The 25,248-nt window shown below is 44.9% G+C and overlaps 1 protein-coding gene across 3 annotated transcripts; it reads right to left on the bottom strand.

The window, feature by feature from the left end:
- Window positions 1-2,421: 2,421 nt before the first annotated feature.
- On the bottom strand, window positions 2,422-18,964 carry LOC121547364 (metastasis-associated protein MTA3). Of its 3 annotated transcripts, XM_041858614.2 has the most exons (21): window positions 18,528-18,963; window positions 16,989-17,056; window positions 13,350-13,443; window positions 13,047-13,185; window positions 12,851-12,914; window positions 12,611-12,728; window positions 12,407-12,509; window positions 12,221-12,320; window positions 11,911-12,099; window positions 11,623-11,697; window positions 11,426-11,484; window positions 9,954-10,072; window positions 9,627-9,784; window positions 9,223-9,445; window positions 7,436-7,528; window positions 7,087-7,248; window positions 6,943-6,971; window positions 6,433-6,563; window positions 5,188-5,242; window positions 4,657-4,684; window positions 2,877-2,994 (listed from the first exon to the last, which is right to left on the bottom strand). In XM_041858614.2, exons 1-21 carry the CDS (start codon window positions 18,553-18,555, stop codon window positions 2,960-2,962), a joined length of 2,070 nt encoding a protein of 689 aa, XP_041714548.1. In that variant the 5' UTR covers window positions 18,556-18,963; the 3' UTR covers window positions 2,877-2,959. The 3 variants fall into 3 exon arrangements, with proteins under 3 accessions (XP_041714547.1, XP_041714549.1, XP_041714548.1); XM_041858615.2 differs by lacking the exon at window positions 5,188-5,242 and having other exon boundaries at window positions 2,847-2,994; XM_041858613.2 differs by lacking the exons at window positions 4,657-4,684; window positions 5,188-5,242 and having other exon boundaries at window positions 2,422-2,994; window positions 18,528-18,964.
- Window positions 18,965-25,248: the final 6,284 nt, after the last annotated feature.

The following is a 25,248-nucleotide window of genomic DNA, read 5'->3' as shown; positions in this document are numbered from 1 at the left end:
AATCTTGTTTCTCATGGTCTGAGAGTCCTTTAGATGCCTTTTGGCAAACTCCAAGCGGGCTGTCATGTGCCATTTACTGAGAAACCGCTTCCATCTGGCCACTCTACTTTAAATGCCTGATTGGTGGAGTGCTGCAGAGATGGTTGTCCTTCTGGAAGATTCACCCATCTCCACAGAGGAACTCTGGAGCTCTGTCAGAGTGACCATCGGATTCTTGGTCACCTCCCTGACCAAGGCTCTTCTCCCATGATTGCTCAGTTTGGCTGGGCGGCCAACTCCAGGAAGAGTCTTGGTGGTTCCAAACTTCTTCCATTTAAGAATGATGGAGGCCACTGTGTGCTTGGGGACATTCAATGCTGCAGAAATGTTTTGGTACCCTTCCCAGATCCGTTCCTCGACACAATCCTGTCTCGGAGCTCTACGGACAATTCCTTCGACCTCATGGCTTGGTTTTTGCTCTGACATGCACTGTCAACTGTGGGACCTTATATAGACAGGTGTGTGCCTTTCCAAATCATGTTCAATCAATTGAATTTACCACAGGTGGACTCCAATCAAGTTGTAGAAACATCTCAAGGATGATCAATGGAAACAGGATGCACCTGAGCTCAATTTCGAGTCTCATAGCAAAGGGTCTGAATGCTTATGTAAATAAGGTATTTCTGTTTTATATTTTTAATACAGTTGCAAACATTTCTAAAAACCTGTTTTCACTTTGTCATTATGGGCTATTGTGTGTAGATTGATGAGGATTTTTATTTATTGAATCTATTTTAGAATAAGGCTGTAACGTAACAAAATGTGGAAAAAGTCAAGGGGTCTGAATACTTTCCGAATGCACTGTATATACAGTACCAGTGAAAAGTTTGGACACACCTACTCATTCAACGGTTTTTCTTTATTTTTACTATTTTCTACATTGTAGAATAATAGTGAAGACATCAAAACTATGAAATAACACATATGGAATCATGTAGTAACCAAAACATTTTAAACAAATAACATATATTTCAGATTTCAGATTCTTCAAAGTAGCCACCCTTTGCCTTGATGACAGCTTTGCACACTGTTGGCATTCTCTCAACCAGCTTAATGAGGAATGCTTTTCCAACGGTCTTGAAGGAGTTCCCACATATGCTGAGCACTTTTTGGCAGCTTTTCCTTCATTCTGCGGTCCAACTCATCCCAAACCATCTCAATTGGGTTGAGGTCGGGTAATTGTGTGATTTTATTATTATTATTATTGTGGAGGCCAGGTCATCTGATGCAGCACTCCATCACCCTCCTTCTTGGTCAAATAGCCCTTACACAGCCTGGAGGTGTGTTATGGGTCATTGTCCTGTTGAAAAACAAATGGTAGTCCCACTAAGCGCAAACCAGATGGGATGGCGTATCGCTGCAGAATGCTGTGGTAGCCATGCTGGTTAAGTGTGCCTTGAAATAAATCACCAACAGTGTCACCAGCAAAGCACCCTCACACCATCACACCTTCACCTCTATGCTTCACGGTGAGAACCACACATGCGGAGATCATCTGTTCACCTACTCTGCATCTCACAAATACACAGCGGTTGGAACCTAAAATCTATAATTTGGACTCATCAGACCAAAGGACAGATTTGCACCGGTCTTATGTCCATTGCTCGTGTTTCTTAGCCCAAACAATTATTTTCTTCTTATTGGGGTCCTTAAGTAGTGGTCTCTTTGCAGCAATTCGACTATGAAGGCCTGATTCACGCAGTCTCCTCTGAACAGTTGATGTTGAGATGTGTCTGTTACTTGAACTCTGTGAAGCATTTATTTGGGCTGCAATCTAAGGTGCAGTTAACTCTAATTAACTTATCCTCTGCAGCAGAGGTAACTCTGTGTCTTCCTTTCCTTTGCGGTCCTCAAGAGAGCCAGTTCCATCATCACGCTTGATGGTTTTTGAGACTGCACTTGAAGAAACTTTAAAAGTTCCTGATATTTTCCAGATTGACTGACCATCATGTCTTCAAGTAATGATGGACTGTCGTTTCTCTTTGCTTATTTGAGCTGTTCTTGCCATAATATGGACTTGGTCTTTTACCAAATAGGGCTATCTTCTGTATACCCCCCCTACCTTCTCACAACAAAACTGATTGTCTCAAACGCATTAAGAAGGAAATAAATTCCACAAATTAACTTTTACAGGCACAGCTGTTAATTGAAATGCATTCCAGGTAACTACCTCATGGAGCTGGTTGAGAGAATGCCAAGAGTGTGCAAAGCTGTCATCAAGGCAAAGTGTGGCTACTGTGAAGAATCTCAAATCTCAAATTTGTTTAACACTTTTTTGGTTACTACATTATTCCATATGTGTTATTTCATAGTTTTGATGTCTTCACTATTATTCTACAATGTAGAAAATTGTAAAAAATAAAGAAAAACCCTGGAATGAGTAGGTGTGTCCAAACTTTTGACTGGTACTGTATATACTGTATATTTATAGCTCACAACCACCACTCACTGGCATGTAGCAGGTACAGAAGAAGAAGAAAAAACATCAAGTTCTCACACTCGTGCACACTTGCGCTTAACCACATACATTCTCACACGCACACACAGGTTTCTGTCCCAGGGAAGTTTAATCTGTACAGGTGGGAACCACTTTCTTTCCCCACAGCAACATAGCACATCACTTCCTCCCGAGGTGAAGGGTCAGATATTTTTTTTTTTAAGGGGGCGATGGGGAGGGCAGGGGGTCGGGGGCCAGGTGAAACTAGGGTTGGGGTCTTGCATGTAGAGCATTGGCAGGTGACAGGCATGGGAGGGAGATAGGGTCAGAGGTCAGGGGTCAGTGGTCAGTCGTGGATAACGATGGGTCCCCTCATCCTGAGGCTGGGGTGGGGGTGTGGAGGGGCGAGTAGCGGCCCCTGTGGTAGTGCCTGGGAGGCCTTGCGCAGGGTGATCTGCTCACAGGGCTGTCGACAGGCGCGCCTCAGCTGGGACCGTGACAGCAGCCGCCTGGCCCTCCTGGAGAGACAGGACATGACATCAGAGGGGACAGGACATCAGAGAGGACAGGATATGACATCAGAGGGGAACTCAACAGAACGTTAGAACACACGGTCTCACTCTAACCTTTTATTCTGCTAAAACACTGGGAGAGACTGAGAGAAAGATACATTAAGTAAAGGGCTGTTGTTGCAGAGAGTCTATTACTACAGCATTGGCAGCATCTCGCCTTCTCTCTCTCGCTCTCTCAGGGTTGTTTATAATTTCTCTGAACAGAAAAATGTATCAATTACCTCCAGTACAACGCACGCTGGGATTTAATTTGGCTAATATAGACACTGTGTGTCAGTTTGTGCGTGCATATTGTGTTGTTTTGGCCATTGTTTTTTACTGCATTAAGGAAAGAGAGAGGGAGATGGAGAGAGAGACGGGTCCTGAGGGCAGGGCTGTCTGGTGAATGCCTGAGTGTTTATTAGAGAGTTTCTCTGTGTGATATAATCAGTAATATTGATCACTCCATCTAGTGAGGCAGGACCAGTCACAGAGTCATGGAAAATGTATGAGTGTGCCACACACACAGTCGCTAGTACCTTTTACTGAATATATTCTTTCATAGTCTCGAAAATCGCAGACCTAGAGCAACAGCATTAGGTCTGGGGAACATGGGGGAATTTCTAGGTAACTTCAAAAGGGGAGAACAAAAAAATCTGGGGAGAGTGCTCTTCAGACAGACAACTCTACCAACAAATCACGAGTTTGGGTAGGTGGGGCGTAGAATGTGAACGGCAATTGTGCTCTTGAGCAATAATCCTCTCAGAAACATGACAGAGGCGGACACAATTCGGATCCAGATACAGTAGTTAGGGTTACTATAGTGGTTGTAAGCTTGTTACGCTAACGTTAGCTGTCATGGTGCATGCAAACTACTTACTAGCGAAACACAAATATTCTCTGCAAGCTCCATCTAGCTAGTTACAAATGTTGTGTCCGGTGGGGATGTTTAAGACATAAGGCTCAGAACGGATTTCCTGCACGTCCATTTCTGCCTTGCCCAACCTATGCTTGAACCTGTGCAGACGTGTATGTTGGAACATTTTCAATATGGGAAACAACCTGTCCGCCGACCCTTGGGAGACTAATCTCTACCTGTTTAGAAACATTGGGCATATGTAATCTTACACACACACACACACACACACACACACACACACACACACACAACACAAATGCGCACACACACCACCAGCCTGACCTCTATCTGAGCTCTAATTGGTTCTAATTAGTGTCAGCCAATCAGATGAGACTCATTAGCATATTACAGCTGAGATTCTGGGAAGAGGAAGTATTCTGGCACACACACAAACACAAACACACACACACACGCACACAGTGGCATGTAAGTGGATGCTCCAGTGGTGCAGTAATAATATTTCCACTGAAGCCTGGTCAATATCAGACAATTAGACTAAAATAACCCTTCATCCAGGGAAAAAGGGGGGTGATGCGGGTGGACATTTTTCATGGACTGTGTGTGAGTGCATTATCAAGTTGACTGGACTGTACGATCCACAAGTGAGAAACAGACTCCACAGGTAACCCAGGTCACATGTGTGTGTGTGTGCTTGCATTTGCGTGTGCACGTGGGTGTGCATGTGTGTGTGTGCGGGGTTGGGGGCTTACCGTGAGCAGGTGTGTAACGGCTGCAGCACTGAAATGAAACAAGCAGCCAGTCACTGACAGGAAGGGAAACACACGCCGACCCACGATGCAACAGGGCACGAGAGGTCAGGACCTGTATTCCCAAAGAGTCTCAGAGTAGGAGTGCTAATGTACACTCTTAGAAAAAAAGGTGCTATATAGAACCTAAAAGGGTTCTTTGGCTGTCCCCATAGGAGAACCCTTTGAATATCCCTTTTTGGTTCCAGGTAGAACCCTTTTTGGTTCCATGTAGAACCCTTTCCACAGACGGTTCTACATGAAATCCAAAAGGCTTATCCTATGGGGACAGCCGAAGAACCCTTTTGGAACCCTTTTTTTCTTAGAGTGTAGGATGGTGCATTTGAGGTCGTAATAACATTATATGGAACTGATCCTGGATCAGCACTTCTACTCTGAGACACTTTTTGAATACGGGCCCAGGTGTGTGTGTGTACATTAAGAGAGATAACATTATGTGAGTGTGTTTTGTATGAGATGAGCCTATTTGGTTACCTGTGGAGTCCCATTCATCAGCTTGGCAGTGGCTTCAGTCTCAGCCCTGTGTACCCTACAGTTGTGATCCCCATTAAAAGATGTTAAACTAACTATCCCTTAACCTAGCAAGTTGATGCATAGCAAAACAATATCCATAGACCACACACTAAAACCAAATGGTTCTATATAGTGCCAACTAAGGGTTCTTTGGCTTGTAACCATAGCGGAACCCTTTTTGGTGGTACATGGAACCTTTTTTTGAAGGTTCTATAAAAAACCATGCTCATAAGGTTCTAAATGGAACCTGTATGGTGCTATAAAGAACCCTTTCCTAAGATTCTATAAAGAACAATTAAAAAAGGTTGTATATAGCACCAAAAAAGGGTTCCGCTATGGTTACAACCCTTTTGGGGGCTAAATAGAACACCTTTATGGAGAATGGTTCTTTAAAGAACCTTTCTCAATCTCAACGTTTTTTGTAGAACCATGCAGGGTTTATTAGCCATATTAAATTGTTAAAATTCCATTAATTGTATTATTGTGTTTATTAACAAGTTGAATCAGGTTGCTAGCTCTGGAATGGCTGGGGGTCCCTGAGGAGAGAATTGAGAACTACTGATTTAGTCAACCGTTCTCAACTGACACAAGGTCTTACGCAAGTCTTTCACAAGACACCATCACTGGCCATAGTCAGATATAATAATATAATGTAATAGCATAACACAACAGATTAGATCAACTGGAATGACACTCACTCACGGTTGCACAAAAAGAGCTGTGCGCAAACCACGCCCCAAAATATTTGATTGAGCCGCCACCCCTACATTTTAATTATCACTAAAAAAATAACCCTTTTTTGAACTGCAAAGAACCTTTGAAGAGCTCAAAGGGTGCTTTGGGTCAGTATGGTTTTGGGTCAGTATGGTTCCACATAGAACCATCACCCTTCCTAAAGAACCCTTGAGGAACCCTAATTTCTTAGTGTGCATCTATAGTCCAATTTGACCCAGTTTGACCCAGACTCAACTCCTGATGCATCTCAACGCTCAGCTGTGACCTGTTTATTCATTACATTTCTACGTCCTCATCTCTATTATTCTATTTCTGTGCTCGGTGAGTCATGGTTGTCGAAGCTTGTTAGGACATGGCTGCTTCAGCCCAATCAGCTGTCAGTCCCAGGCATAATCAGCCGTCACGCGGCAATCACATATAAGACAGTCGAACGCATCATCAGCCCAGCTGCCAATCAGAGGCCACACCTACCTGGTCTCCCGGGAGACGAGGAAGAAGCTGTCGTCAGGGGCATCGATCAAGTTTGGGCGTCGCTTCCTAATCATGACTCCGCCCCTAGCACTGCCCCTGGTCCCTCCGACTCCACTGCTACGGCCGTTGTGCTGGGAAGAGCCAATCACAAACAATTAGAATATGTCAATCATATACAAGCACCTCATAATCATCCAAGAAAAATCTGCCATGTTAAATGATGCAATATTGCGGAGTCAACCTTAAATGTCTGTATTTGAAGTCTGTATTTGAATGTAGTTGCTGCCCGACTACATTGCAGACGTTGCATTGCATCATCAACCAACAGTTGTGTGCTACGTCATCAACTGGGCAGCAGTCGGGCAGATTGGTATGTCATACGATGTGGTTAGCGGATATATTAAAACCTTTCCAGGTGTTTTGAGATCTGGGATGCGTCTGCAATGTAGTCAAGTAGGAGCGCAATCTACAGTATGTAAAGTGTTTAGTAAAAGAAAGACTGTTACTCACAACTGGTTCCGTTGTCTGCCCTGGGTTTTCTACAGAAGGACACAGGAGACAACATGATAGAGATTAATTGGTGTGTGTGTGATTGTATGTGTGTGTGCAAGTGTGTGTCTGTATGTGTGTGGGTGTGTGTGTGAGTGTGTGTACCTGGGCGTTTCTCCGGCTCTGCTCTGGTGTGGTGGTGGAAGCTGCGTTTACCCAGAAGGCCATGGGGACCGTAAGGGAGAGAAGAGAGGAGGCGGCGTTGGGGGGGGGCTTGTAAGCCGAGGGTTCGGTGAGAACGGGGGGCGTGTATCGCGGGGCGGGACTCTGGAACACATTACATCACACATTTGATACCCATATCACTAATTATTTTATGTTTTTGTTGTCATAGGAGAATGTCATTCTTTGTGGATTACTCATGTCATAGAAACATGTCGTGGGACGTATTTGCTCCATTATTTAGGTATTGTGTGTGTGTGTGTGTGTGTAGGTGTAGGTGTGTGTGTGTTACCCAGGAACTGCAGGACGCTGGTCAGGGTGCTCCTCTGGGTGGTCCGGATTCTGGATGGTCGCCCGACTTGCCCCTCCGACACCCGCAACATATCTAGACCAATCACCAAACAGCAGCTCATCTACTGACCAATCACACCGCCAGTGACAAACAAAGCAGCTGTACTGTCATTCACAGTCAGACTCAGGAATATTGAGACATTTTGGTTAATCTACCGGTGCCTGTTGCATGCGGTGTAGTTTTCTTGTATTGTTTAATCTCTAACGCAGAATTTATCTGAAGGCTCCGAAACGAACTGTAACCCACTAAAAATAGCTGTGCAACTACTAATCTGCTACTGTAACTATCTTGCTTCAGTCTGAGTTGAAAACAGTCAGTTTATGAGACTGAAACGATGTGTTTATAGACGACTTACTGAATAAGATGGTTGTGGGGAGATGTAGTAGCAGAGCTCTCTCTGTCACACACACAAACTGAATATACGTTAAAACACAACACCTAAAATAAAAACACTAAAACATACATGCACACACACGCATACAGCATGGTGAGGGTGTGACTGGGGTGTGATGGAAGCAGGCAGAGAGGCGGAGTCCATGCTGTAGGGGCAGGCCTTGTCTGGTCCTCTGGCCAATCGGTATGTTTGATGTAGTGATGGACAGGTACATAGACACATGAAGCACAAGGACTCAGAGAGGATGGTTTCAGCTGTGACTTTATTAGTTACCACTGTCACATTCACAGAGAGAGAGATGGATAGAGGAAGAGATAGAGACAGAGGGAGTGGAAGAGAGAAGAACAAGACAAGGTAGGAGAAATAGAGATGAGTCCATATGACTGGGACAGAGGAAGGTCCTGATATGGGCATGTAAGAGTTGCTTACAGGACAGAATGGGAGCAGGAGTGGGTTGACATGGCAACACAGAAATAGTAAATAATAAACAAGCTTCAAACTCAGAAAGAAAAGCAGAGAATGGAGGGCTGATTACCATCATCATTATCTTCATAGAAGCCACTACTTTTTACTTCTGTTCCCCTCCTCCCTCTACCTTCCTTTCCCCTCCTCTCCCTTATGTCCATTCCTCATTATCTTCCTCCGTGTTGTCAGATGAGCTCTAGCTAATCAAACCGCTCTCAAGCAATCACAGCGATCACTCATACACACAATTACTTGCAGAAAAAGCACCTATACACGCAGAAAAGCACACATACAAAGGCTCATTAATGTAACACGCAATGTGCTGCGCAAAATAGAGCTTTTCTTATTAAAATATACTTCTAACTAACCTTAAATATATGCATACATTCTACAACTATCATATACTTTGGCCTGGAAAATAGGACAAGCATAAATTATATGCATCTATGTTTGTGTATGGGTGGGCATGTATAGAAAATTACTTTTTCTGAAAAATGTTTGGAGAAGAGTGTGTGCTTGTATGGATTTCAAACGGCTATAATGGCTGTTCAGTTGATACAGTGACTTAAAAACAAACCAAAACAGACAAACCAACAGATGATGAAACACAAAAGTCATGAGGACAGGCAGTCTTTATTGAAACCGGGGAGAATACAAAACCAAAATAATAATAATATAATACAATATAACAAAAACAGAGAGAGAGACAGACGTGGGAGGGGGGGGCAGCGAGGTGGGGGGGATGGGTGAAAGGGGGGTGTCAAGGTGAAGGAGGGGGCAGTGTGTGTGTACGAGTGTGTGTTCGTGCGTGTGTGTCCATGTATGGGTGTGTCATGAGGCAGAAGTTAGGAATTGAAGGAGCTCTTACACTCTGCCTTTATGGCGCCACAGTTAATGGGCACAAATGGGCGCCGCGCAGCGCGTCGAAGTCTGATGATGTCGCGGCACATGTGGCGTGCCAGCTTGGTGAGGCGGGAGGCCTGCAGCAAGAAGGCCTGCTTGGTCTTCGTGGAGGACTTGGGGCTGCCGCTGTTACGCACCGGCACCATGTGACTGGACTGGCGGGGGCCGTGGCCACGCGACCGAGGCTCCTAGAGAAGGAGAAAAGGCTCACATGAATACCTGTTGTCCATGACCAAGAAGAACAACTGTTCTACATGATATATCCATATCTAAACGTTCAGTAACATTGAATAAGCAGAATTTGGTTTTATGTTGAGTGGGGAACAATGTTAAAGGGGAGGTGTGGGGTAGTTAAAGGTGAGGTCTTACGTTGGGCAAAGGACTGGGTGGGGTCTTCTCCTCGGGCGCCTCCGCTCTGCTTGGCATCTTAAGGCCACCGTACTTCTTCCAGTACATCCAGCACGACACACACAGGCGACATTGCATGTTGGGCGGCCCCCACGAGTACCACTGGGCTGATTGCATCGCTGTACACACACATACATAAAGACTCATACACCTTATCAATGCATAATCAATAAGCATAATCAGTATCTAACAGTCCATCAATAAGGTTTCCTCTTAAACACTGTTCATCAGTCTCCCATGAGGGATGGAGAGCTGGATGGCTGGATAAAGGGAGGGAGGTGTACTTACAGTAGCAGCTCTCGCAGGCCCGTCCTCCCCCCGCTGCATGGTAGGCTCCAGGCCCCGCCCCATTCACCATTGCCATCTTCCCATTGGTCACTGAGAGCTGGTTAGGGTTGGGCTTATTGCTGCGAAACGAGGTAGATACACAACAAAGCTTACAATCTGAATCCTATGTAACAGCTGAAGATACACATACACTATATATACACACAAAAGTATGTGGACACCCCTTCAAATTAGTGGATTCGGCTATTTCAGCCACACCCGTTGCTGACAGGGGTATACAATCGAGCACACAGCCATGCAATCTCTATAGACAAACATTGGCAGTAGAATGGCCAGTACTGAAGAGCTCAGTGACTTTCAATGTGGCACCGTTATAGGATGGCACCTTTCCAACAAGTCAGTTCATCTAATTTCTTCCCTGCTAGAGCTGCCCCGGTCAACTGTAAGTGCTGTTATTGTTAAGTGGAAACGTCTAGGAGCAACAACGGCTCAGCCGCAAAGTGGTAGGCCACACAAGCTCACAGAACGGGACCGCCGAGTGCTGAAGCGCGTAAAAATAGTCTGTCGTCGGTTGCAACACTCACTACCGAGTTCCAAACTGCCTCTGGAAGAAACGTCAGCACAAGAACTGTTCGTTGGAAGCTTCATGAAATGTGTTCCCATGGCCGAGCAGCCGCACACAAGCCTAAGATCACCATGCGCAATGCCAAGCGTCGGCTGGAGTGGTGTAATGTTCGCCACCATTGGACTCTGGAGCAGTGGAAATGCGTTCTCTGGAGTGATGAATCACGGTTCACCATCTGGCAGTCCGACAGACTAATCTGAGTTTGGCGGATGCCAGGAGAACAGATCTGCCCACATGCATAGTGCCAACTGTAAAGTTTGGTGGAGGAGGAAAAATGGTCTGGGGCTGTTTATGGTTCGGGCTAGGTCCTTTAGTTACAGTGAAGGGAAATCTTAAGGCTGCAGTATACAATGACATTCTAGACAATTCTGTGCTTCCAACTTTGTGGCAACAGTTTGGGGAAGGCCCTTTCCTGTTTCAGCATGACAATGCCCCCGTGCACCAACGAGGTCCATACAGAAATGGTTTGTTGAGATCGATGTGGAAGAACTTGACTGGCCTGCACAGAGCCCTGACCTCAACCGCATCGAACACCTTTGGGATGAATTGGAACACAGACTGCCAGCCAGGCCTAATCGCCCAACATCAGTGCCCGACCTCACTAATGCTCTTGTGGCTGAATGGAAGCAAGTCCCCGCAGCAATGTTTCAACATCTAGTGGAAAGCCTTCCCAGAAGAGTTGAGGCTGTTATAGCAGCAAAGGGTGGGACCAACTCCATATTAATGGCCATGATTTTGGAATGAGATGTTCAACAAGAAGTTGTCCACATACTTTTGGTAATATAGTGTATATGGACATTGTGCATCAACACTAACACACACTCAATCAAAACACACACACACTTACTATGTGGGGATGTAAACCTGCTTCAGTTTGCTTTCTGCTTCTGCTGCCTTCAGTCTCTTCTGCTCGGAGAGAAACACAGAGAGGAGAGTTAGACTGCAAGCCAAGGAAAGACCAGAGAATAGCTTGGCACTGGATGCTGCTAACAGCTAAGCAAGCTAGCTAGTTAGCAGGAGTGGTGTAGAGATACTGAGACTTACCTGCTGTACGTATCTGTCTGTTGTCTTCCACATGTAATAATACTCTATTATACTGGTCAAAGACTTCCACGGTAGCTAAAGTGAGGGAAAAGTATTAATAACTTTCATGTTTTTGACGTCTGTGTGTCAGATCCCTCATGAATATTGATGAGCAGGCTGACCAGGGTTATTCTGAACCCAACATGTCAGACGCAAACACACACACACAGTTTACTATATACACAGGCAATCAAACATGTATGGCTATTCATGAGCACCTGCCCTCCACACACACACACTGAGACTTACAAAGTCTTGTCTTATGTCGTTGAAGTCCTTTCCGTATTTCTCCAGAGCCTCTTCAAACATGGCTGCCTCCGAGGCGCTCCACTCCTCCATCTCGTCTCGACACAGCACCGGCCCACCGGACGGCACCAACACACTCAACGCACTGGACAGGTCGTAACCATGACGATGCAGCGTGTCCATCGCATGGAACTAGAATAGGCAGAGAGAATATTGTAGAGTTTATCCGTGGACGTTCAAGAAGGTTACATCCGTAGACGAACAGTCAAACTCAGGACAATTCAAAAATGGTGTGTGTGTGTGTGTCTCTCACCAGTGTGATGTCTCGTGAGGCGGCGGCTGCACTCGTATGTAGACTGGGCTGTCTGACCGAGCTGCTACAGTCCAGCGCTCTGGCAAAGGTCCCCACCGCCCTACACACACACAGTTTTGAGGTCAGGGGTCTTAGGTACCACCAACAGGAACTGAGAGGTCAGGGGTTAGAGGTTAAATGTCGTACCGTGCGACCACCAGGAACTGGTCAATCTGTTTGCTGGAGAGAGGACAGTCAGGATCCCAAAGCTTCTCCTCTAACTTTGACTGGTCCCACTCATCTGATTCCACTACAAAGAGATACATACAGTCAGAGGGTGTGAGTGTGTGTATGTGTGTGTGTGTGTGAAGAACGTATGGTAAGTATGTCTGTGTGTAGGTGTGTGCCTACCCTCCTGTAGCATGTCAGGTACGTCGGCCTGAAAGCGTGGTCCCACTCTGATCTCTCCCTTATCAGCCAACAGTGTCTTTTGGGTTGGGTCGTAGACCAGCGAGTAGAAGAACGTATCCTACGTAAAACACACACACATTTTACAATATATACACACACAAAGCTGACACATTAGAATGGCATGGGAGGCATTTTAATGGCAGGTGTGGATGTATGGTGCACACACACAAGCCCCCTTACCTCTTTGTCCAGGTAGGAGAGGACAGCTTCAGTCTCATTCAACAATGCCACACTACACTTCCCCCTGAGAAAGAGACAGAAAGAGCAGAGAGACGGCGAGGGGTGAGACAAAGAGTGGGGGAGTGAAAGGAGAGAAAATGAGCATGGTTGTCTGTGTTAACATCCAGGCATACTGCCTCTTACGGGGGGGGGGTACCTGATATGTGTGGCTGGTAGACTCTCATACTGGCGGGAGAGGAACAGTTCTCTGTGGCGTAACTGGTGTTTCTGTTTGTCGGTCAGCTCCGCCTCCAACGGACTCTCTTTCTCCTCCTCTTTATCCTCCTCTAGGTCCTCTGCACATACACACACATTAAACATGACCGTCTGAGCCTGGACCCCTGCTGTATGGCTCTGGAAACTCTCCAGACATTCAGCTACCGCCTAGTGTTACACTAATACACAAAAGCACACATACGGACGGACGGACGGACTGACCCACACACACAGAGCCACTTACTTGCATGTTTGTCAGCCAACTGTATGAGGCTGTGTGAGATGTCTCTCCTTCTGTAGAAACACACCACCTTGGCCTCCACATTGCCACTGGCCGTCTGAAGGGAGAGAGAGGTGAAGGAAACTCTTAGAACACAGATTTATCACAATTAAATAATACTCTTCCACATTACCACTGGCTATCTATGGGAGGGGGAGAGAGAGTTAACACTTTAAAAACAGTCTTGAATTGAACTGAGAGAGAGGGGCGGGGACTAAGTAACACGTCTGAGACTTGTAACACGTCTGAGGCCCAATATCCAGGACACTGACTGAAAAATCATTTATTTGCTAAGTACATTTACACATACCCAGAATTTTACTTGGTGATATGGTGCAACTAGCAATAGACAATATATAGAGACAGAAACAGACAGAGGAATTTACACAAGGTTTACATACATTATACAAAATAGATACTATACATTGATTGATTGCCTGATTGGTCAGACAGATGTTTTGTCTCCTCTTGAGATTAAACACACTGGAGGAAAAGCATGGAGGAGAGCGGGAGGGAGGTACGGATTAGGTGTGTGAACTTTAAAAAGAAATTGGGAGCCTTAACATTAAGAACATAAAACCGGCATTAGGCTACAGTCATGGAGCCTCCGTGTGGCTAGTTATTAGGAGCTATCTAGGCTAATCAATGGATGGAATTAAAATTAGTGAACTAAAAGTTAAATGAGAAGGACGGGCTACACCACCAAGAGCCAACAGGTAGGCTGCTATTTAATAATCTGAATGGAGTTGTTATCTACTGTAGGATTAGGAAGTGGACAAAGCGCACAGTTCAAGTTACAATATGTAGTCTCAATTAGCCTACCTAACGTTAGCTAGCTGAACTGGCGTCTCTCCGTTTGATGCAGTCAAGACAAAAAAAAAAAAAAACTTTTTTCCCCTTCACAAATTAAAATCACTTTGCAGTTATCACAAAACTACCACTAACAGGTCCCGATCATCATCAGAAAAAGAAAAAAAAAGTACAAATACCCAATGCAACAATGCTGTGACGTTAGTAGGAGAACAAAATCAAAAAAAAAATTGCTACTTTATTAACGGGAGCTGTAATGCACGAGGTAGAGCGAGAGGCTTGAAGCAGAGCAGCAGCTCAAATGTGAGTGACGAGGGGAGCAGGGAGGGGGAGAGAGATTGCAAACAAATTGACTCGCGCTGGTAGACTAACTTAATGCCAGTTATTTACAGTGGGGGAAAAAAGTATTTAGTCAGCCACCAATTGTGCAAGTTCTCCCACTTAAAAAGATGAGAGGCCTGTAATTTTCATCATCGGTACACGTCAACTATGACAGACAAATTGAGGGGGAAAAAATCCAGAAAATCACATTGTAGGATTTTTTATGAATTTATTTGCAAATTATGGTGGAAAATAAGTATTTGGTCACCAACAAACAAGCAAGATTTCTGGCTCTCACAGACCTGTAACTTCTTCTTTAAGAGGCTCCTCTGTCCTCCACTCGTTACCTGTATTAATGGCACCTGTTTGAACTTATAAAAGACACCTGTCCACAACCTCAAACAGTCACACTCCAAACTCCACTATGGCCAAGACCAAAGAGCTGTCAAAGGACACCAGAAACAAAATTGTAGACCTGCACCAGGCTGGGAAGACTGAATCTGCAATAGGTAAGCAGCTTGGTTTGAAGAAATCAACTGTGGGAGCAATTATTAGGAAATGGAAGACATACAAGACCACTGATAATCTCCCTCGATCTGGGGCTCCACGCAAGATCTCACCCCGTGGGGTCAAAATGATCACAAGAACGGTGAGCAAAAATCCCAGAACCACACGGGGGGACCTAGTGAATGACCTGCAGAGAGCTGGGACCAAAGTAACAAAGCCTACCATCAGTAACACACTACGCCACCAGGGACTCAAATCCTGCAGTGCCAGACGTGTCCCCCCTGCTTAAGCCAGTACATGTCCAGGCCCGTCTGAAGTTTGCTAGAGTGCATTTGGATGATCCAGAAGAGGATTGGGAGAATGTCATATGGTCAGATGAAACCAAAACAGAACTTTTTGGTAAAAACTCAACTCGTCGTGTTTGGAGGACAAAGAATGCTCAGTTGCATCCAAAGAACACCATACCTACTGTGAAGCATGGGGGTGGAAACATCATGCTCTGGGGCTGTTTTTCTGCAAAGGGACCAGGACGACTGATCCGTGTAAAGGAAAGAATGAATGGGGCCATGTATCGTGAGATTTTGAGTGAAAACCTCCTTCCATCAGTAAGGGCATTGAAGATGAAACGTGGCTGGGTCTTTCAGCATGACAATGATCCCAAACACACCGCCCGGGCAACGAAGGAGTGGCTTCGTAAGAAGCATTTCAAGGTCCTGGAGTGGCCTAGCCAGTCTCCAGATCTCAACCCCATAGAAAATCTTTGGAGGGAGTTGAAAGTCCGTGTTGCCAGCGACAGCCCCAAAACGTCACTGCTCTAGAGGAGATCTGCATGGAGGAATGGGCCAAAATACCAGCAAGTGTGTGAAAACCTTGTGAAGACTTACAGAAAACGTTTGACCTGTGTCATTGCCAACAAAGGGTATATAAAAGTATTGAGAAACGTTTGTTATTGACCAAATACTTATTTTCCACCATAATTTGCAAATAAATTCATTAAAAATCCTACAATGTGATTGTCTGGAAAAAAAATTCTCATTTTGTCTGTCATAGTTGACGTGTACCTATGATGAAAATTACAGGCCTCTCATCTTTTTAAGTGGGAGAACTTGCACACTTGGTGGCTGACTAAATACTTTTTTCCCCCACTGTATCATCTCATCAGATTACATAGTACATGTATTGACTGCATCAAACGGAGAGACGGTAGTTCAGCTAGCTAACGTTAGGTAGGTTAATTGAGACTACATATTGTAACTTGAACTGTGCGCTTTGTCCTCTTCCTAATCCTACAGTAAATAACAACTCCACTCAGATTATTAAATAGCAGCCTACCTGTTGGCTCTTGGTGGTGTAGCCCGTCCTCATTTAACTTTTAGTTCAGTAATTTTAATTCCATCTTCCATTGATTAGCCTAGATAGCTCCTAATAACTTGCCACACGGAGGCTCCATGACTGTAGCCTAGTGCCAGTTTGATGACTTGTGATTGGACGATAACAACAAGCTACACACGCCACTCTCATGAAAAGCAAGAGCACCAGCAGCGTAAATTATAAATGTGTCTCTCCGCGGGATGCGCGATGTAGACCATCTGCATTGTGAATTCATGTGGAACTTTATTAATTTTCTTATTGTTTTATCGGAAAACCGATACAAAAATGGCAGTCTAAATGTTAAGAAATTGTTTCCATTGGTCACATCCCTAGTACGGATGGAGAGTGAGGGGGAAGGAGGGAAGTGTGCCCATTCTCACCTGCCGGTTGAAAATGACAGTTTTAGGCAGGTAACATCTGTCGCTATGGATCATATTAAACACACAATCTCACATGCACACACACACTAGCGCAGGTGAGGAGAGGGAAAGTCACAAAACAGACAGGCATTCCACCAATTCCCTCCTCAGGCACATCAGCCAGAGTACTTTAATTACGTATGTACACACACACACACTCCAGGGCGGGCAGTACCTTGTTGAGTTCTTCTATCCGGCGGATCAGGTAAGGGTTGCTGGAGGAATTCTCAAAGAATACATAGTCTGGAAGAGAACATAATAACATCACATTAACACACGGCCTGCCATATAACCTACTCCATTACAACTACTGGGTGTGCAGGCTTTTATTCCAGCCCTGTTCTAACACCTAATTCAACACCCCTAATGGGGCTTAAAACAGTGACCCTTCAGTTAAGGGGCCAGGCCACTGTATGTTGTCTGTGCCATAAAGATCCAGAACCCTTGGTAGAGGCTGCAGTAGTCAAAAGCTGGGAGCCAGGGTACACACAGTCACACACAAATTATTTCTGAGGGTTGGTGGTTCAGGTCAAAGTTAAACAAGTCAATCAGGTCTGAGTGGTACCTCTACCTATAGATGCCTGTCAACCATCATCAAATAGGTTTGCTACCGTACTACACACACACACAGTCACACATTTCACATCTCTACTCAGAAAGACAGGCGATACACAGACAACCACTTTCACCCATAGGCAGATTACACATTAACTCAGTAGATATAATATCATAGCAATAATATCATACAGTATATTATAATATTGATGCAATGCAAATACACAGCAGTGACATCAAGTGGAAAACACTCCAAGATGACAACAAATCAAACATCACGTGACACATTCCGATATTCTGTAGCCAAGTAGAAAAAAGCATCGTTACATTGTTGCCAGATAATCTTTTCACCCAGCAGTGTGTACATATAACGTTATCATACATGCAAGACAATATCCTTTACCGCCGACTTTGTTGCCCAGATGTTGTGGGATAATTATCATAAAACAGTAGCTAGCTACTGGCTATCCTCACAAACGTGAAAGATTCATTCACGCGACGCCATCATGAGACAATGTCGGATGCCATCAACAGCTATCTAACTGTTAGGTGGCTAACCTGGTAAAGCTAACCACATAGCTAGTTAGGTAGCTCATTGAATATGAGCAACAGTAAAACTACCAAATACAGATGTATGGGCCATTCCCTTCACACTGTCAAACAATAGAGCGTTATTATAACGGTTAAGATAATTCATTGCATTGGCAACAAAGCATGCACTTCTAGCCAGGGGGGTAGTTAGCTAGCTGGTAGCTAACGCAAGAAGGAGCCGTAATACATGGATGCGTGCCAAAAAGGAGCCAAATACAAAGGACCTTTTCCAAACAACAATAAAGTCAATCAAACACGCACACATCAAATCATGCCGTGCATGTGTGGATTAAATGGGATATAACGTGAAAATAAGTAAAAAATTGTAAATGTTTATGGTGTAGCATGCTAGCTAACTGGTATGGCCACGATAGTCGCGAGGCCTGACCCATTAGAATCCCAAATATTTGGAAATCCGTGCGTTTCTCTGGTAAATGACAGCACGCGTTTACATGTATAATATCAGAAATGACACTATAGGTGTATATATAAGATAATGTAACACACATTCGCTGCATTGATATAAAATTAGCATGTTTCGACTATATCAAAAAACAATGTGACATACCTCCGACCCGGTACATGTTGGCGGCCATTTCTGCCCTCCCGGAGTGTAAAAACACAAACCATAAACTAACCGAAAATAGAATCAATAAATAAAGCGATCAGATGTTTAAGTCCTGTGGTCGGTTTTAAAACGCGTTGAAATTAGAAGGTAAGTTCGTAGGGGGGTTGAATGTGAAGTTGAGCGGGAGATTTTGCTGAGGTGCCCCCTATCTGCCTGCCTTCTCACAGTACAATACAGTAGGCAGACAGCCTGACACACAGCCAAAAGACTCGGATCAACCCGAAACCACATTGTTTGTGGGCCGACGCATCTTATTTGCTTTAGTTTTCGAGATGATCGGTCCCTGGCGAGGGAGGAGCTGGTTTTGACATATTGTGTATATTTATTTCTTCTGAACACATTTTCGTTTGTTGGCAATGTCAATTTTTGGCCATTTTTTCAAAATACTTTTATGTTCGCTAGGTGGACCAATAGTGTGCAACTGCAGCCCGCAATTAGGGGCGTTCCTGCATGTGGGCATTCCTTTATCTGCAGGAACAACACCCCTTCCCCCCAGCACCCCATTGGTTTCTGCATGAACAGCCCCCCTTGAGCATGACATCTTTATGTTTGTCTGACACTTTTGAATGCGGTCCCCATAGTATGCACAGTAGGCTGGAGGGAGGAGGTGTCAGTGGATGGAGTAGACAGGTGGGTGTTTGGGAGGGCAAAGTGGGATCAGTTTCAGTAGCTGAGTGAGCAGGTGATGGCTCGGGTGGATATGAGAGGCGATGTGGATAGTATGAATAACTGGGTGAGAACAGCTTTAGTGAGGGCAGCTACTGAGGCTATACCTAAAAGTTCAGGGAGGAGGAGGAAAGCAGTCCCATGGTGGACGAAGGAGTGTGGGGCAATGGTGAGGAGTAGGAACGGGGCAATGGTGAGGAGTAGGAACAGGGCATTTAGAGGACTGAAAAGGATGCATAACTTCCAACATGTGATTCAGTATAAGCAGGCCCAGGCCCTGGTGAGGAGAACTATCCATCAGGCAAAGAGGTCACGTTGGCGTCGGTTCTGTGACACCATTGGAAGGGCGACATCTGTGGGAGTAGTGTGGGGGATGATTAAGAGGATGAGTGGGGTCAGAAGGGAGTGGGATTATCCAGTGTTGACGAGTAGGGAGGATGCGGCAGTAACAGATGAGGAGAAGGCAGAGATGATGGCCAAAGCGTTTGTCCAAGTGCATAGCTCGGCAAATTTGTCAGAGGAGAGGCAGAGGGGGAGAGAGAGAATGAGAGAGGAACACCCTGGAGTGCTGGATAGGAGGGAGGATGTAAATGATGCGTTGAATGCACCATTTACCATGGCAGAGATGAAAAGGGCAATAAGTAAGGCTAGGTTAACTTCACCTGAGAAAGATGAGGTGTGCTATGTTATGTTGGCCAATCTTATTGGTGTTGTACAACACAGTGTGGGAGGAGGGGAAACTACCAGGCAGCTGGAAGGAGGCAGTAGGGGTACCAATCCGGAAGCCAGGGAAGGACCCAACAAGGCCAACAAGCTATCGGCCAATTGCTTTAATATCACATGTATGTAAGATTATGGAACGTATGATTACGGAGAGGCTAACTTACTTCCTGGAGAGCAGGGGGCTAGTATCGCCACATCAGAGTGGGTTCAGGAAGGGGAAGGGAACTATGGACCCAGCGCTCTGCTTAGAAGCAGAGGTCAGGAAGGAGACTGTTGTAGCTGGGGGGGTTTTATGTGGAGAAGGCGTATGATATGATGTGGAAGGAGGGGTTGTTAATCAAGCTTGATATTATGGGGGTTGGAGGAAGAACGTACAACTGGATAAAGGATTTCCTGTTTGGAAGGTCTATCCAGGTGAGTGTGGGGAAGTCTCTTATCAGGAAGCTACCTGGTGGATAACGGTACACTGCAGGGGAGCGTGATTAGTCCTCAGTTGTTCTCAATCATGATCATTAATGTTTACTCTCAGGTACGGCCGGATATTGGGAGGTCGTTATTTGCAGATGATTGGGCCTAATGGAAGAGGGGAAGAAATGTGCCATACATAGTCAGGAAGGTATAGGAAGCAATTGATGAGGTAGAGTGGTGGGCATTAATGTGGGGATTCAGGTCTCTGTAGAGAAAACACATACAGTGTTCTTTACCAGGAGGAAGGTAGGAGATGAGGTATGCTTGAGGTCTTGGAGAGGGTGTGGGCCTTCAGGTTCCTTGGGGTATACTTTGATACTAGGCTGATCTGAGCAGAACACACTGAGAGAGTGGTGGGAAAGTGGAAGAAGGTGCTAAATGTGATGCGCTGTCTGACGGGGAAGGAGTGGGGGGCTGGGCGTTCCTCATTGAGAACCATGTATGTTGCATTGATCCAATCTGTAATAGACAATGGCAGTATAGCATATGGTTCCGCAGCCCGGACCTTATTGGAAAGGCTCATACAGCGGCAAGGACTCAGAATATGTAGTGGGGCATTTCAGCCCTCCCCAGTGGCTCCACTACAGGTGGAGATGAGGGATATGTCATTGCAGATTAGGAGACAGCAGCTGGTAATGAATTATTGGGTCAACCTACAGGGACATGGCGTGTCTCATCCTGCGAAAGGGATTTCACAGGCATGCTGGGAAGATGAGTGAGGACAGAACACAAGCTTTGGGTGGGTGGGTAATACCCAGGCGAGGGAGATGGGACTGTATGGAATAGAGTTCAGTCCAACGGTAGCTATTCCTGTAAATCCACCATGGCTACCCCTGCCTCCAGTAGTTGATCTAGAAGTGTTGGAGGGACTACGGAAAGATAGGGAGGGGAGGATGGCCATACTGTTGGCCTTGAGTGGGGGAAAAAAATCAAGCCAGACAGAGTAGTTATTTGCTCTGATTCATGTGCAGTGTTGATGAATATGCAGTCCTTTAGCTCACTAGCACTCGGGCTCCCGAGTGGCACAGCAGTCTAAGGCACTGCATCTCAGGGTTTATCGGTGGTTGGCATCCAACATTATGGTACATTACCGCCACCTACTGTACTGGAGCACCCATGCCTCCTGCCTATGTACTGGAGTCAGCTTACAAATGGACCAATAGAAAGTATAAAGAGGGGTTCCTGCAGATGCAGGAATGCCCACATGCAGGAACGCCCCGATTTGTGGGTTGCACCCTTCTCAGCTGGACAGGCAAAAGCTGCCAAGTACTAAACAGCAAACCAATCAAAACTTGTGTAACGTTACTATCCAGATACCATCTCTGCTGATCACATCTGCCAATCACGTTCTCCTTTCTAAGCTACTAAACACAGTTGTGACAGCTCAAGAGAGATCTCAGTCCGACAAACTGCTATGGGTAAAGAATTGTTTATATTTGTAATCTATTTAGTTATAGGAACATGATACCATCAATGCAAGCTATAAAATAACTCCCAACTTAGAACGCAGCAACCTTAGCAAAATAGCTAGCTAGCTAGCTACAACAAGTAGCCTATACCTGTAGCTTGCTAGCAGGAGCAGATAGCTTTATCAAAGATTTTTGAAACTAAACCAAGATAGACCACAGCCTGTCCTTCCAATGGGAACAAATTAGTCATAGTGGGCAGAACAAGCAAAGAGGTGGGCAGAACCAAGCACAAGCTAGCGAGATCCTATTGGCCCATTCTAGCATACATCTGCATATTTCCATTAGGGAACACCTACTCTGTGAAGTGCGCGTGTGCAATAACCCATTTTGCCTTTAAACACCTTCCAAACAACGCAATATTTTAAAACTTTGGCAAAGGATAAAGTCTACAAAACTTAGTCCACTCTGTTCATAACATATTCTACTTTTGGGAACAGAAAACTGAATTGAGATGAAATGGTTAATGGATGAGAAGTTGCAGAATGTCGGCCAAAATCCATCTCCTTCCATCTTCTCCCACTGCTGGCCACTCGGCTTCCTCTCACTACCATATTTAGTAGTGAGTGGAAACGCCAAGCGGATCTTTCACATTTATACATTCGGTGAAATATCAGTCTCATTGTTCTATCTGTGGCTTTATCACTAGCATGTCATTCCGGGACAGGGAGCTTTAGCTATCATTATTCCAAGTAATAATTTAAGACTACAAAAATCTATAGGAAAGGTATTGTAAAGCTCATACAGTCATCAAGACAGGATTCACAAATTGTACAGTGCCTTGAAAAGTATTCATCCCCCTTGGCATTTTTCCTATTTTGTTGCATTACAACCTGTAATTTAAATGGATTTTTATTTGGATTTCATATAATTGACATACACAAAATAGTCGAAATTGGTGAAGTGAAATGAAAAAAATTACTTGTTGAAAATAATGCAAAAAAATAAATAACGGAAAAGTGGTGCGTGGATATGTTTTCACCCCTTTGCTATGAAGCCCCTGAATAAGATCTGGTGCAACCAATTACCTTCAGAAGTCACATAAGTAGTTAAATAAAGTCCACCTGTGTGCAATCTAAGTGTCACATGATCTGTCACATGATCTCAGTATATATACACCTGTTCTGAAAGGCCCCAGTCTGCAACACCACTAAGCAAGGGGCACCACCAAGCAAGCGGCACCATGAAGACCAAGGAGCTCTCCAAACAGGTCAGCGACAAAGTTGTGGAGAAGTACAGATCAGGGTTATAAAAAAATATCTGAAACTTTGAACATCCCACGGAGCACCATTAAATCCATTATAAAAAAATTGTACGAATATGGCACCACAACAAACCTGCCAAGAGAAGGCCGCCCACCAAAACTCACGGACCAGGCAAGGAGGGCATTAATCAGAGAGGCAACAAAGAGACCAAAGATAACCCTGAAGGAGCTGCAAAGCTCCACAGCAGAGATTGGAGTATCTGTCCATAGGACCACTTTAAGCCGTACAATCCACAGAGCTGGGCTTATGGAAGAGTGGCCAGAAAAAAGCCATTGCTTAAAGAAAAAAATAAGCAAACAAAAGGCATGTGGGAGACTCCCCAAACATATGGAAGAAGGTACTCTGGTCAGATGAGACTAAAATTGAGCTTTTTGGCCATCAAGTAAAATGTCTGGCGCAAACCCAACACCTCTCATCACCCCGAGAACACCATCCAAGCATGGTGGTGGCAGCATCATGCTGTGGGGATGTTTTTCCATCGGCAGGGACTGGGAAACTGGTCAGAATTGAAGGAATGATGGATGGCGCTAAATACAGGGAAATTCTTGAGGGAAACCTGTTTTAGTATTCCAGAGATTTGAGACTGGGACGGAGGTTCACCTTCCAGCAGGACAATGACCCTTAAGCATACTGCTAAAGTAACACTCGAGTGGTTTAAGGGGAAACATTTAAAGGTCTTGGAATGGCCAAGTCAAAGCCCAGACCTCAATCCAATTGAAAATCTGTGGTATGACTTAAAGATTGCTGTACACCAGCGGAACCCATCCAACTTGAAGGAGCTGGAGCAGTTTTGCCTTGAAGAATGGGCCAAAATCCCAGTGGCTAGATGTGCCAAGCTTATAGAGACATACAGTTGAAGTCGGAAGTTCACATACACTTAGGTTGGAGTCATTAAAACTTGTTTTTCATCCACTCCACTATAGTAAACTATAGTTTTGGCAAGTCAGTGCCTCTTTGCTTGACATCATGGGAAAATCTAAAGAAATCTGTACAAACAATAGTACGCAAGTATAAACAACATGGGACCACGCAGCTGTCATACCACTCAGGAAGGAGACGCGTTCTGTCTCCTAGAGATGAACGTACTTTGGTGCGAAAAGTGCAAATCAATCCCAGAACAACAGCAAAGGACCTTGTGAAGATGCTGGAGGAAACGGGTACAAAAGTATCTATATCCACAGTAAAACGAGTCCTATATCGACATCACCTGAAAGGCAGCTCAGAAAGGAAGAAGCCACTGCTCCAAAACCGCCATAGAAAAGCCAAACTACGGTTTGCAACTGCACATGGGGACAAAGATGGTACTTTTTGGAGAAAGGTCCTCTGGTCTGATGAAACAAAAATAGAACTGTTTGGCCATAATGACCATCGTTATGTTTGGAGGAAAAAGGGGGTTGCTGCCGAAGAGCAGGAGGGACTGGTGCACTTCACAAAATAGATGGCATCATGAGGAAGGAAAATTACGTGGATATATTGAAGCAACATCTCAAGACATCAGTCAGGAAGTTAAAGCTTGGTCGCAAATGGGTCTTCCAAATGGACAATGACCCCAAGCATACTTCCAAAGTTGTGGCAAAATGGTTTAAGGACAACAAAGTCAAGGTATTGGAGTGTTCATCACAAAGCCCTGACCTCAGTCCTATAGAAAATGTGTGGCCAGAACTGAAAAAGCGTGTGTGAGCAAGGAGGCCTATAAACCTGACTCAGTTGCACCAGCTCTGTCAGGAGGAATGGGCCAAAATTCACCCAACTTATTGTGGGAAACGTTTGACCCAAGTTAAACAATTTAAAGGCAATGCTACCAAATACTAATTGAGTGTATGTAAACTGCTGACCCACTGGGAATGTGATTCAAAAAAGAAAAGCTGAAATAAATCATTCTCTCTACTATTATTCTGACTGACCTAAAACAGGGAATTTGTACTAGGATTAAATGTCAGGAATTGTGAAAAACTGAATTTAAATGTATTTGGCTAAGGTGTATGTAAACTTTCGACTTCAACTGTACCCCAAGAGACTTGCAGCTGTAATTGCTGCAAAAGTTGGCTCTACAAAGTATTGACTTTGGGGGGG

This window comes from Coregonus clupeaformis, chromosome 31, assembly GCF_020615455.1.
Source record: "Coregonus clupeaformis isolate EN_2021a chromosome 31, ASM2061545v1, whole genome shotgun sequence".
NCBI classification, from domain to species: domain Eukaryota; kingdom Metazoa; phylum Chordata; class Actinopteri; order Salmoniformes; family Salmonidae; genus Coregonus; species Coregonus clupeaformis.
Note: the sequence above shows the minus strand (reverse complement) of the source record. Positions and strands in the feature narration are given on the sequence as shown.

What these genes read in the sequence shown, in the direction of transcription:
- LOC121547364 (XM_041858613.2), bottom strand. Translation starts at nt 18,555, where the DNA reads ATGGCCGCCAACATGTACCGGGTCGGAG. An exon ending in ACGACATAAGACAAGACTTT is followed by an intron (nt 11,698 to 11,910) that starts GTAAGTCTCAGT and finishes CCCTCACTTTAG; the next exon opens with CTACCGTGGAAGTCTTTGAC. An exon ending in CAGCGTCCTGCAGTTCCTGG is followed by an intron (nt 7,249 to 7,435) that starts GTAACACACACA and finishes AATGTGTTCCAG; the next exon opens with AGTCCCGCCCCGCGATACAC.